Here is a 12027-nt window from a genome sequence, read left to right as displayed (position 1 = left end):
AGAACTTTGGCTTTTGCCTGGAGTGAGAAGAACCCATTGGAGAGTTTTTGTTATTTTTATTATTTTTATTTCTTCTTCTTCTTTTTTTTTTTTTTTTTTTTTTGAGACAGAGTTTCACTCTTGTCGCCCAGGCTGGAGTGCAATGGTGCAATCTCCGGTCGCTGCAACCTCTGCCTCCTGGGTTCAAGCGATTCTGCAGCCTCAGCCTCCCAAGTAGCTGGGATTACACATGCCTACCACCACGTCCAGCTAATTTTTATATTTTTAGTAGAGACCGGATTCCACCATGTTGGCCAGGCTGGTCTCCAACTCTTGACCTCAGGTGATCCACCTGCCTCGGCCTCTCAAAGCTCTGGGATTACAGACGTGAGCCACCGCGCCCGGCCAAGGGTTTTAATTAAAGGAGTGACATGATCTGATGTGTTTTAACAGTATTGCTCTGCCTTGCCAGATTAAAGAGGGGGAAGGGATCAGAAGCCAGGAGAGCCATTGGAAAGCTAGTTCAGTAATCCAAGCACAAGATGATAACTTGGATCAGGACGGCCGTGGGGGACGTGTGAGAAGTGATCTGGATGTATTGGGAAGATGGAGCCCGCAGGTGGATTGAATGTGAAGTGTGAGAAGTATCAGGTGGCCTGAGCAGCTGGAGAGATGATATTGCCATCCACTGAGGTGGAAAATCATAGAGGAGCAGGTTGGGAGATGATTAGGGGTTTGGCTTTGGATGTTACTGTGATGTGCCTTTTAGACATCTGAATGGGGATACTGAGTATGCAGCAGAACATGTGAAGAGGTTCAGAGAAGATGTTCAGGCTGGAGTGTAAATTTGGGAGCCTATCAGTACATAAATAAGCCCTGAGAATGAACTAGGTCACCAAGGCTCTGAGTATGTAGAGGAAAGTTCCAAGGACTGAACCTTAGAGCACTGCGACATTGGAAGTCGGGAGAGTTGAGGAGGAACGAGCAAAGGAACCGTGGGAGGGCAGACCGGTGAGGTGGGAGGATAATGTGAGGAGAGGCGAGGTGGTGACCTGGAAGACAGTGAAAAAGGATCTCACAAGGAGGGGGTCATCAGCATCACAGACATTAGCGATAGGTCAAGTAAATAACAGAGGAGGCCACCTGGGGAGATTAGGAAGTTCTTTTGCTTTAAAGTGAAATATCTGAAAATAATGTTAAATGTGTAATTTTCCAGCTTTATTCAGTAAACATTTTTCTACAGTAATATCGATTCCTTGGTGTTTATTGAAATTGGTTCTATGGGTTCTTTGTGGTGTTGAGACAGTGTCTTACTCTGTCACCCAGGCTAGAGTGCAATGGCACAATCTTGGCTCACTACAACCTCTGCCTCCTAGGTTCAAGCGATTCTCACACCTCGGCCTCCTGAGTAGCTGGGATTACAGGCGCCCATCACCACACCCAGCTAATTTTTGCATTTTTAGTAGAGATGGGGTTTTGCCATGTTGGCCAGGCTGGTCTCAAACTCCTGACCTCAAGTGATCTGCCCACCTCGGCCTCCTAAAGTGCTGGGATTACAGGCGTGAGCCAGCACCTCTGGCCTGGTTCTGTGGGCTCTTCAAAAGAATGTATAGTCTCTTGTATGTGTGTTCCTATGTTAACCTTGTTAATAGTGTTCAAATATTTCATATTCTCATTATTTTCATTGAGAGAACTATATTAAACTCTACTACTGTGATTATAGATATGTCAGTTTTTTCTTTTTCTTTTTTATTTTGGAGGGAGGTGGGGTACGGGTCTTAGTTTTTTATTTTACACTTTGAGGCTTTCCTGTTAGTTGCAAATAAGATCAGAATTATTCTTGTTCCTGGTGAATTGTTTCTACCATCTCATATGGGTCCTTAAAGCCTAATTTGTCTGTTGTAATAAAACCTCCCCAGTTGCTTTTAGAATTTTTATTTGGCTAGCTTTTTCTAGCCTACTACTTCCAACATTTCTTTGACCTGATTTTTAATCCAGAGCCTTTCTTTTCACTGACAGATTTAAGCCATTTACATTGATTAAAACAATTTAATACTTTTATTTGTATCTATTTTATTATGTATTTTCTATTTACCAGTCGTTTTCTTTGCCTCTTTTTCCCTTGCACTGATTAAGTTTCTTTGTTTCTTTTATTGCCCTCTACTGGTTGGGAAATTATGTATTCTATGTCTGTTCTTTGAGTGGTTACCTTTCCATTGTTAACATATGTGTTTACCTTTGATCAATATCTCTTCCTTCTCCTGATCAATGCAAGGATGATTTATCGCTAATGATTCTCTTCTGTCTTTCATGTTATTATATTTTTGTGTTTTAACTTCACCTTGTATTTATACCTGCCAACTTAGTCATTATTATTGTTGTTTTATACAGTCAGTGATTATTTTGATTTCTTACACATTTACTAGTATTTTGGCTCACCATTACTCATATCTCTTTTATCTTTCCTTCTTATGTAATTTCCTTCTTCCTGAAATACATCTTTTAACAGTTTTTCCAGTCATGTCTATTAGTGGTAAATGCACTCAGACTTTGTCTGAAATGTGTTTATTTCTCTCTCATCTGTGAATTAGATTTCCAGCTGGACAGTCATTTTCTCTGTGTTGTGTGTTATGTGAGGCCAGTCCAGTTGCCGTTCATGTGGTTATTCTGGTTTTTCTTTCTGACTGTTTAATCATGTTTTTTCTTCCCTCTTTGGTGTTCTGGTATGGATTTGTTTTTGATTTTTTCCTAATCAGAAGCCATTGTTCTGAATTTGGGACATTGTATCATTCTTCAATTCTAGAAAAGTCTCAGCCATTATAATCTCAATATTACCTCTCTCAATTCTTTCTATTCCCTTCTCCTAGACTACCTGTCAGATGTATGTTGGGCCTTGTCATTCTGTCCTCTGTGTCTCTTAACCTCCATTGTATGTTTTCCATCTTTTTTTTTTTTTGAGACAGAGTCTCACTCTGTTGCCCAGGCTGGAGTGCAATGGCATGACGATCTTGGCTCATGGCAGCCTCCACCTCCCGGGTTCAAGCAATTCCCCTGCCTCAGCCTCCTGAGTAGCTGGGATTACAGGCACCCGCCACCATGCCCAGCTAATTTTTTGTATTTTAGTAGAGACGGTTCACCCTGTTGGCCAGGCTGGTCTTGAACTCCTGACCTCAGGTGATCCACCTGCCTCAGCCTCCCAAAGTACTCAGATTACAGGCATGAGCCACCATGCCCAGCCTTCCATCTCTGTTTCTTTCTGGGCTGCATTTTAAGTAACTCTTCAGATCTGTTTTTAGGTTTACTAATTCCTAAGATGTGTTTAATCTGCTATTTAATCTATTAATATATCATTTCCATGACAATATTTGCCATTTTTTTTCTTTTTCAACTCTGCTTATTCTTTATTTTAATAGACTACCTATGGCTTCAAACCCTTCATTATGTGTCTTGAGTTAATGTTAAACATATATATTTTACATCTCCATGTGTATTTTTGTTCTATCATATGTTCTTGATGTTCTAATCCTCATTTTTAAATTTACGGTGGATTTTTTCCCATTTTTTGTAATTTTTTTTTTTTTAATACTTCGAGCTCATCTTTAATGAGACTTCGTTTTTCTGTGGAATCTCGTGGAGCCAAAGTTGTGAGTGCGGCCCTCCAGGCCAGTTGCGCCATGCCTTTGGCCAGTCACCCTAAGGGTATCCCCAGTGGGCAACCAATTTTTGTGCTTTTTCCTTTTTCTTTTTCTTTTTCCTTTTTTGAGATGGAGTCTTGTTCTATCGCCCAGGCTGGAGTGCAGTGACACAATCTCAGCTCACTGCAGCCTCTGCCTGCCAGGTTTAAGTGATTCTTCTGGCTCAGCCTCCCAAGTAGCTGGGACTACAGGCGGACGCCACCATGCTTGGCTAATTTCTGTATTTTTAGTAGAGACGGGGTTTCATCTCTACTAAATGTTAGCAATAGGTCAAGTAAAATAACAGAGGAGGCTACCTGGGGAGATTAGGAAGTTCTTTTGCTTTAAAGTGAAATAGCTGAAAATAATGTTAAATGTGTAATTTTCCAGCTACATTCAGTAAACATTTTTCTACAGTAATATCGATTCCTTTGTGCTCAGACCTCAAGTGAGCACCAAGAAAAACCAGAATAACCACATGAACGGCAATTGGACTGGCCTCATATAACACACAACACAGAAAATGACTGTCCAGCTGGAAATCTAATTCACGGATGAGAGAGAAATTATAAACACATTTTCAGACGAAGTCTGAGTGCATTTACCACTAATCGAACTCCTGACCTCAAGTGATCTGCCCACCTCGGCCTCCCAAAGTGCTCGGATTACAGGTGTGAGCCACCACACCCGGCCACTTTTTGTGTTAATTTATCTGAATCCTTGAACTCCAAGTTTGTGTAAGATGCAAGCCCAGCATTTCCATTCATTACTTAACAGACAGAAAACTTTTTAATCATGTCACTCTTCTGGAGAGGGGACATTTTTCCTACTCCACCCTGTAATATTCAGTGTCCTGCCAGCGTTCCTCTCGAGAATTGGTCACACCCAGGCAGAGGCCAACTAGAACAGAAGCTTAGAAAAAACAGCCTGCAGGGTTGGCTTTTTTGCAGCCCAGAGCAGAACAGGAAAAAGGAGAGAAATGGGCCTGGGCACAAACAGGCCTAGGACCAACACAATATTCTACCCCCTAACAAATATTCCCTGAGTGCTGGCAGCCAAAACGCTGTGCTCAGCTTGCTACTACAGAAACGTGTTAGACACAGTCCCTGATCTGCAGTGAGAGCCACAGACACACTAACTACACAGATTAACAGCAGCACCAGTTAGACGACATGTAATGTTAAAATACAGATACAAACCAGTACCATGGAAATGCAAAGGAGAGGCAGGTCTGGGGGTGTCAGAGGGACAGGGAAGATTTCCCCCAAAGAAGGATGGTTCTTTGTGGAGAATGAAGTGTGGACAGAGGATACAATAGGAGCAAAAACAGAGCTGTGGAAAGTGTGTGCAGCCTATGAGGCTGGGGGAGGAAAGGTGGGCAGCGTAGTCAGGGCTGAGGCTGGAAAGGCGGGCAGCGTAGTCAGAGCTGAGGCTGGAAGGGTAGGCCGAGGCTGGCTTCTGGAGACTCTGGAGCCTCTGCCACCGAATTAGGACTTCATTTTGCAAATAATGAAAGGCGTTGAACGTTTGTGAGGGAAGGAACACAAAATATGTGGTAGCTGGCTTGAGCTGTTCAATAGAAATCAAGTGTGAGTCACAAATGCAGCCCCATATGTAACTGAAAATTTTCCAGTAGCCACCTTAAAAAAGTCAAAAGAAACAGATGAAATTAATGTTCATATTTTTACTTCATCCAATTTATCCAAAATATCTTTTCAGTATGCAATCAATATATTATGAATGCAGCATTTCCCATTTCCGTTTTTCTGGAACAGGTCTTCCGAATTGAGTGTGTGTTTGACACTGACAGCGTGTCTATTTGGAGCAGCCACCCTGCATGTGTGCAGTGGTCACGGGTTGCTAAGGGCTACTCTGTTGACAGTGCAGGTATAGAGGGTGGCAAAGGGGTGTATCCTATCCAAAAGACCCAGATTCCTCAGTTTATCAGAACTTTTCTCAGGATAAAAAAGATTTTACCCTCCCTTCTCTCAAAAAGAGGATTCTGTGGTCGAATACGTGTTGGGAACTCTGAGCTCATCAAATTTTTCTGTAGAGTTTCTCACTGCCTAATAAGCTTGTGTGCACTGGGGCCCTGCGAGCGAGATACACAGTCTGCTTCATTGTCTGGATTCATCCGACTGCACAGGACAGAAGTGTCAGGAGCCTATTTTGACATTTGCTGGACTGTGGGGAGCAGAAAGCTGGGCAGCCGGCAGAGGCAGAAGACAGAAGGAAACACCAAGAAGAGGAGAGGCGCAAGGGCTGAGAGAGGCGGACTCGAGCCTCCAAAAAGACTTTCCATCCAAGGCACCCGTGCTGTGGGCCGGCAGAGGAGGGTGCAAGCTCAGCAGGGGTCGCTGAACTTGGCAATGCCGAGGTCATCATTACCTTCCCGAGAGCAGTGTCAGGGCGGTGGGGCAGAAACCAGAATCCCGAGTGGAGATGTGACAGGGAGAGCTGGTGAGAGTTGGCCATGGATGTAAACCCCTCCAGTGACATTTGCCAGTGAGACCAAAGAAAGGCGGTGCTGAGGAGGGGGCAGGGTTGGAGGAAGGGTGCTTGTTGGTTGGTTTCAAACAGTGGGGTAAGAGGGACACTTAGCAAAGTTTATAGGGCTGAGAAGGAAATGGCGAAGAGTGAACACAGAAACACGAAGGAAAGGGAGGGGCCCTGGAGGAGAGGCCAATTGCAGACTAGCTTTAGAAAGAAACAGGACCCCTCCTTCCCTGACTCAGGAAGGACACAGGGACAAGTGGACAGACAGAGGGGAGGAAGAGGGGCCTTGTGTCTTTATTTTTACCCTGACATCAGAGGTAAGAACGTCTGAAAGTGAGGGTAGGAGTCGGGTTGGAAACTTAAGCAGAGGGTAAAAATTTAAAAGCAGGCCAGGCGCGGTGGCTCATGCCTGTAAATCCCAGCACTTCAGGAGGCCGAGGTGGGCAGAGCACTTGAGGCCAGTAGTTCAAGACCAGCCTGGCCAACATGGCAAAACCCCGTCTCTACTAAAAATACAAAAATTAGCCGGGCGTGGTGGCGGGCACCTGTAGTCCCAGCAACTCGGAGACTGAGGCAGGAGAATCACTTGAACCCGGGAGGCGGAGGTTGTAGTGAGCTGAGATCACACCACTGCACTCCAGCCTGGGTCACACAGTGAGACTGTCTCAAAAAAAAAAGTTGAAGAGCCATCGTGATGAAATGCAAAAGGGTCAGCTAGGCATAGCGTGCCAGGGTGTCCCCACATTGTCCTGCTAAAGCTAATGCAATGTATAGTCCAGCTTTAGAAACAAGTATCTGAGGTTCCTCCTATTATTCCAAGGTAGTATTCCAGATAGAGGGGCCAGCACTTGTGGTTTTTAACGTAAATCATTGTTTCCCGAAGTGTGATAGTTGTAGCCTCATGGTACTCAACGCAGTGGTACACAAAATGGACCTGCTTTATTTGAATGATTATATATTTGCTTTAATGATTATTAGAAGAAACATAATGAGCACATTTAACTTCAAACATGAGTACGTTTAGAGAAAAATATTAAGTCAATAATAATAGAGATGGAATGTGGATGTGGCAAAAGTCTTGGAAGCAGAACATGAAGTTTGTAAGACACTGGTGTGGGGCAACCTTGGAAACTGGCCTGAGTTCCCTCCATCCATCACCTGGCCACACCGAGTAGCACCACTGGATCATACCAGGATCAGAGCCATTTCGCCAGGAGTCTGGTCACCAAGCCTCTCCTCCCTGCTCCACAGCCTCATCAAGCAGACGTTTGGATTAGCCTGTGTTTAACACTCAGTCACTCTCTGCAGTTCCCCCTGGCAGAAGATAATAAAATACTGTCCCCCTAAAAGCTTAACAATTTTGAACATGACAGTGGCATTATGATTTATTTTTCTTTTCTTTTTCATTTCTTTCTTTCTTCCATTCCCCTTTCCTTTTCTTTCCCTTCCTCCTTTCCCTTCCCTTCCTTCTTTCTTTCCTTCTTCCCCTCTCCTCCCCTTCCCTTTCCCCTTACATTCACTTTTTCCTTCCTTTTCCCTGTTCCTTTCTTTTCCTTTTTTTTTTGAAACAGGGTCTCACTCTGTTATCTAGCCTGGAGTACAGTGGTGCAGTCACGGCTCACTGCAAACTTGAACTCTCAGACTCAAGCACTCCTCCCAGCCTTTGCCTCCCAAGTAGCTGGGACTATAGGCACGTGCCACCTAGCCTGGCTTTTTTTTTTGGTAGTCACTTTGTTGCCCAGGCTGGTCTTCAACTCCTAGGCACGAGTGATCCTCCCGCCTCAGACTCCCACAGTGCTGGGATTACAGGCATCACATCCGGTCTATGATTTCTTTTTAGAAACACCAAACATAACCTGTCCTATTTTGTTGTTGTTCTCTGTAGGAGTAATTTCTTTAAAGCTGTTGGCAACAACTGTAGGATATAGAAAAGCTGTCTTCCTTAGAACTGTCTGTAAGCCCAGATCCATACAAAATATATGCAAATGCAAAGGGAATTGGAAAGAGCAACACGCCCTGCTGGATGCACGGTGTCCTGGCAGGTGCAGGGCGGCGCCTTCTCTCTGCTGCCCTTCCTAATTGCCTGAGCTACAGAAGGTCTTCCCTACTTCATTCGTCTCTTTCCCAGTTTTCTGACACAAGCACTTGCTGCCTCCTGTCAATCTAAATGACAGAGAGGGAGACTCTAAGATAAACTGACGTTCATTTAGAATAGTTGTTGCACTGGGCGTGGGGCTCATGCCTGTAATCCCAGCACTTTGGGAGGCCAAAGTGGGCGGATCACGAGGTCAGGAGTTCGAGACCAGCCTGGCCAATATGGTGAAACCCCGTCTTTACTAAAAATACAAAAATTAGCTGAGCGTGGTAGTGTGCGCCTGTAATCTCAGCCACTCAGGAGGCTGAGGCAGAAGAATCACTTGAACCCGGAAGTCGGAGGTTGCAGTGAGCCGAGATTGCACCACTGCACTCCAGCCTGGGTGGCAGAGCGAGACTCTGTCCCCACCCCCACCAAAAAAAAAAAAAGAATAGTTATTGCAGTGGGAATATGCATGCCAACAGGTGCATATTCAGAGAGGTAAAGGAGGACAAAACTTTTTAAAGGAAAAATGAAGAGGATCACATAATTTTATATATATATATAATTATCCTTGGCCATGAGAATCAATAACAAGGGTGGCACCAGTACGAGGCTGGACAGGCAGTTGCTGGGCAGATAACCTTTGCAGGATGTTTTTGTGTAAGGTCACCATGGCCTTTATGCAAGGTTGTGGTTTTGCAGTCTTTTGTGATAGTTCTAGTTATCAAGCATTCATGGATGAGAACTCTCTCTTCATGACCTTGCCTGGCCCTTTGTCAGGATTTTTAACACAAGTGACTCCATTTTGATTCTGACAACTTCCACTGCTTTTGCTTTTTTTTTCTAAGAAGGGTATCCTGAGGTATTTCACCACATCACTGTGTATAGACAAGCCCTCAGCCACTTGTTAAGTGACTCTGGAATTCTGTCACTTCATAGTTTGACATCTAGTTCGGCTCTGATGTGCCTGTAAATTGATCCAAAGTGAATGCAGTACCTCTCACCCTGATGTGAGGCTGCTTGTGACTTTCCTGTCATTTATGGCTGGATATCGGCAGGGTACCAGGAGTTATTTGTTCTAGTGAGATGAGGCAGTGGTCTTCGGGGAATTACCAGGATCTGGGAATCTATTTTACATTTCGAATGCAAATATAACTAAACATTTCACAAGATTTACAAAAGCCATATGCATGGTAATTTCTGTTTATTTATTTTTAAATGCTGGGCCTGACCAGCATTTTAAAAACCAAAATGATATAATGACCCAGTAATGGCTTATGACCTGCAGTTTGGAGTGGTCTGAAGCATCTGATTCATTTAATCATTGCAGTAACTTCGAAAACTGTCTGGAGATGGTGAGATTCTTCACACGCTCTGCACAGTTCTGAAAAGAAATTAGGAGCACATTGAAATGTTACAGACATTGCTGATTTGCCGCTTTGGAGCTGTGAGTGCTGGCTCATTAATGCCAACTCTCCGCGTACGCATGCCGCTCTGCAGAAGTTACCAGCGCTCTTTTGAAGGCTGCGTCATTCTTTCAAAGCAGCATTTGTAAACCCAGCATGTCTGCTGACAAATGTCTATTTTCTACAAAGTTGACTAAAGTAATATTTTAAACTACCCTGTTTTTTCCACAGGGTGTGCTGATCTGCAAACCCTGGACACAATGCAGCCAATTGAGAGGAAAAGACAGGGCTATATTCACGAGCTGATTCAGACCGAAGAGCGGTACATGGCTGACCTTCAGCTCGTCGTCGAGGTGAGGAGGCTGCTGCTGGCTAGCGCTCGGGGTATCTGCTGTCTCCCACGAGAGACGGTGGGAACCAGACTCAGGGCTGCTTCCACGCAGAGGCAAAGCAAGGCAGCACTTTGGATGTGTGAATTCACAGATAGGGACGGAAGCTCTCACACCCTCCAAATGCCGTCTCTGCCTGCCGGATAATGCTTCAGGTTGAAAGTCTCTAGTGAGCTCTTTCCCCCAGATGAGGTCACTCAGAGTGAAGCGGGAGAACAAGAGGGCATTCGCATGGCTTCGCTGGATGTGGCAGGAGCCCCATCAAGGAAGGACGGGGATAGAGTAGATGGGAAGGGCCTACGGCAGACCGTAGCTTCCTCAGATATTTGCCTAATGTCTGTTTTAACATCTGACATTTTCGTAAACTGGTATCTCTGGAGGAACTGTGAAACAGTGGAAGTGTTCACCTCATGTTTGTATCAGTTTGGAAAACCCAATGGGAGCATACTGTAAAATAGTTCCCAAATATCACATAGCTACTGTTTATTTACACCAGTGACCTCTATGCTGATAACAGCTATCCTTATTCAAGTAGCACTTTAAAATGATTTGTGCTTCAGTGAACAAAATAAGACTTTCTATTTCTACTATACCTTCGTTCCCATGCCTTTCAGTTCCCAGTGTACAGACCCTCAGGTGAGAAGACCAGTTAAATTAACAAACGACCTGAAAAGAACAGGCGTCCCCCACCCCCACATACCCAGCGGGTGCAGCGTATACCTGCCATGCCTTTCCTAGCACAATGGAGCAGAGGCTGCGTCCTTCTGCGGCTGTTCCCCAGCAAGCCCTGCCCTGGATTCACTCTCCACCTTAAACGCAGGCCTAATGCCTGGGATATCCAGACATGGAATATCCCCTCCCATGCAAACTATATGGCACTTCTCAGTTGCTGATATCTGTCTTCCCTGCAAGCCTGTGGCTCCCTGAGAGCAGGGACTGTGCAGCCTCCATCCTGTGTTCCCACAACTTATCCTGGCCCTCGCTCAGCCTTTCCGTAAGCAGTCAGTGAGTTAGGTGTGTTTACGTCTGCACCTCTCTGGCCAGGACAGATGGCCTAGAAGAAAAGCCCATCATTTTGACCCCCTACAAGGATCAGCCCTGCTGCTGGTCACATTCCAATCCTAAGGGACTGTAGGTAGGTGTGGCGGTCTCCCTAACCAGAGGTGAGCAGGCACTGGGTGCTTGCCCCATACTCTGAGGAGTGAAGCGTCAGGTCCGGGTCCAGGATTCAGGGCGAAAAGCACCGTTCACAGGTGAGGCCTTCTTATGACCATCCTCATGAAGGTTCCCAGAGGCCTGACCATCTTATTCCCATCTGTTTACCTCACCAAGCCCGGCACAAAGCAGCTACATGGATGGCTAGAGGGGCATGAACGAATCAGCAAATAAACAAACAGATGGACAGCCAGACGCTTCTCTGTCCCTCCACAGCAGCCTCCGAGCAGGCCGGCCGTCTTTCCAGGGCTGCTCTCACAGGAGTGGCCTGGTGTTTCCAGTGTGATCTGGAACTGTAAAACTCTCTTTCGAGAGTGCCCAGCACTTTTACTTGAATTCTGTGAATCCATGTTCAACTCAACTCAGTAAACATGAATTACAAACCACGATGTGCAAAGGGCCATGCCAGAGAACAGAGATGAAAGCAAGTTCTTGTCCCCCAGGAGGTCAGAGTCCTGGCAGATGGAGAGAGGTACAGTGGGGCCAGCAAGGCTGAAACCAGGGGGTAGTGACCACCCCAGCCAGGAAGGAATTCCCAGTTATGCTTTGGACAAGGACAAGTTTGCTACTCCAGGAGGAGGAAACAGAAGTGGGACGGCATGTGTGGAGGGATTCAGGGGCCTACAGGCCATCCAGGGTGACTGGAGTGTGAAGTAGCTGAGGGCCAGGCTGGTGAGGTCGGCAGGGGGCAGGTCTCATAGGCCCTGGAACCTCCAGGAGGAGTCTGCGTCTTATCACACGGACAGTGGAGAGCTTTGAGTGATTCTAGTAGAGAGCAGCATGTCATGGGC

At 45.5% G+C, this 12027-nt stretch overlaps 1 protein-coding gene across 6 annotated transcripts in view; it reads left to right on the top strand.

Annotated features, from left to right (window-relative positions):
- The window catches only part of ITSN2 (intersectin 2), a 155570-nt gene that overhangs the window by 127561 nt on the left and 15982 nt on the right, over positions 1–12027 (top strand). For all 6 annotated transcript variants that reach the window (XM_025353792.1, XM_025353789.1, XM_025353786.1 and 3 more), the window contains one exon: positions 9864–9985. In XM_025353792.1, the coding sequence (XP_025209577.1) occupies positions 9864–9985 (122 nt within the window). The remainder of the gene's footprint in view (positions 1–9863; positions 9986–12027) is intronic.

Source organism: Theropithecus gelada, chromosome 13 (assembly GCF_003255815.1).
Source record: "Theropithecus gelada isolate Dixy chromosome 13, Tgel_1.0, whole genome shotgun sequence".
Taxonomy (NCBI): domain Eukaryota; kingdom Metazoa; phylum Chordata; class Mammalia; order Primates; family Cercopithecidae; genus Theropithecus; species Theropithecus gelada.
Note: the sequence above shows the minus strand (reverse complement) of the source record. Positions and strands in the feature narration are given on the sequence as shown.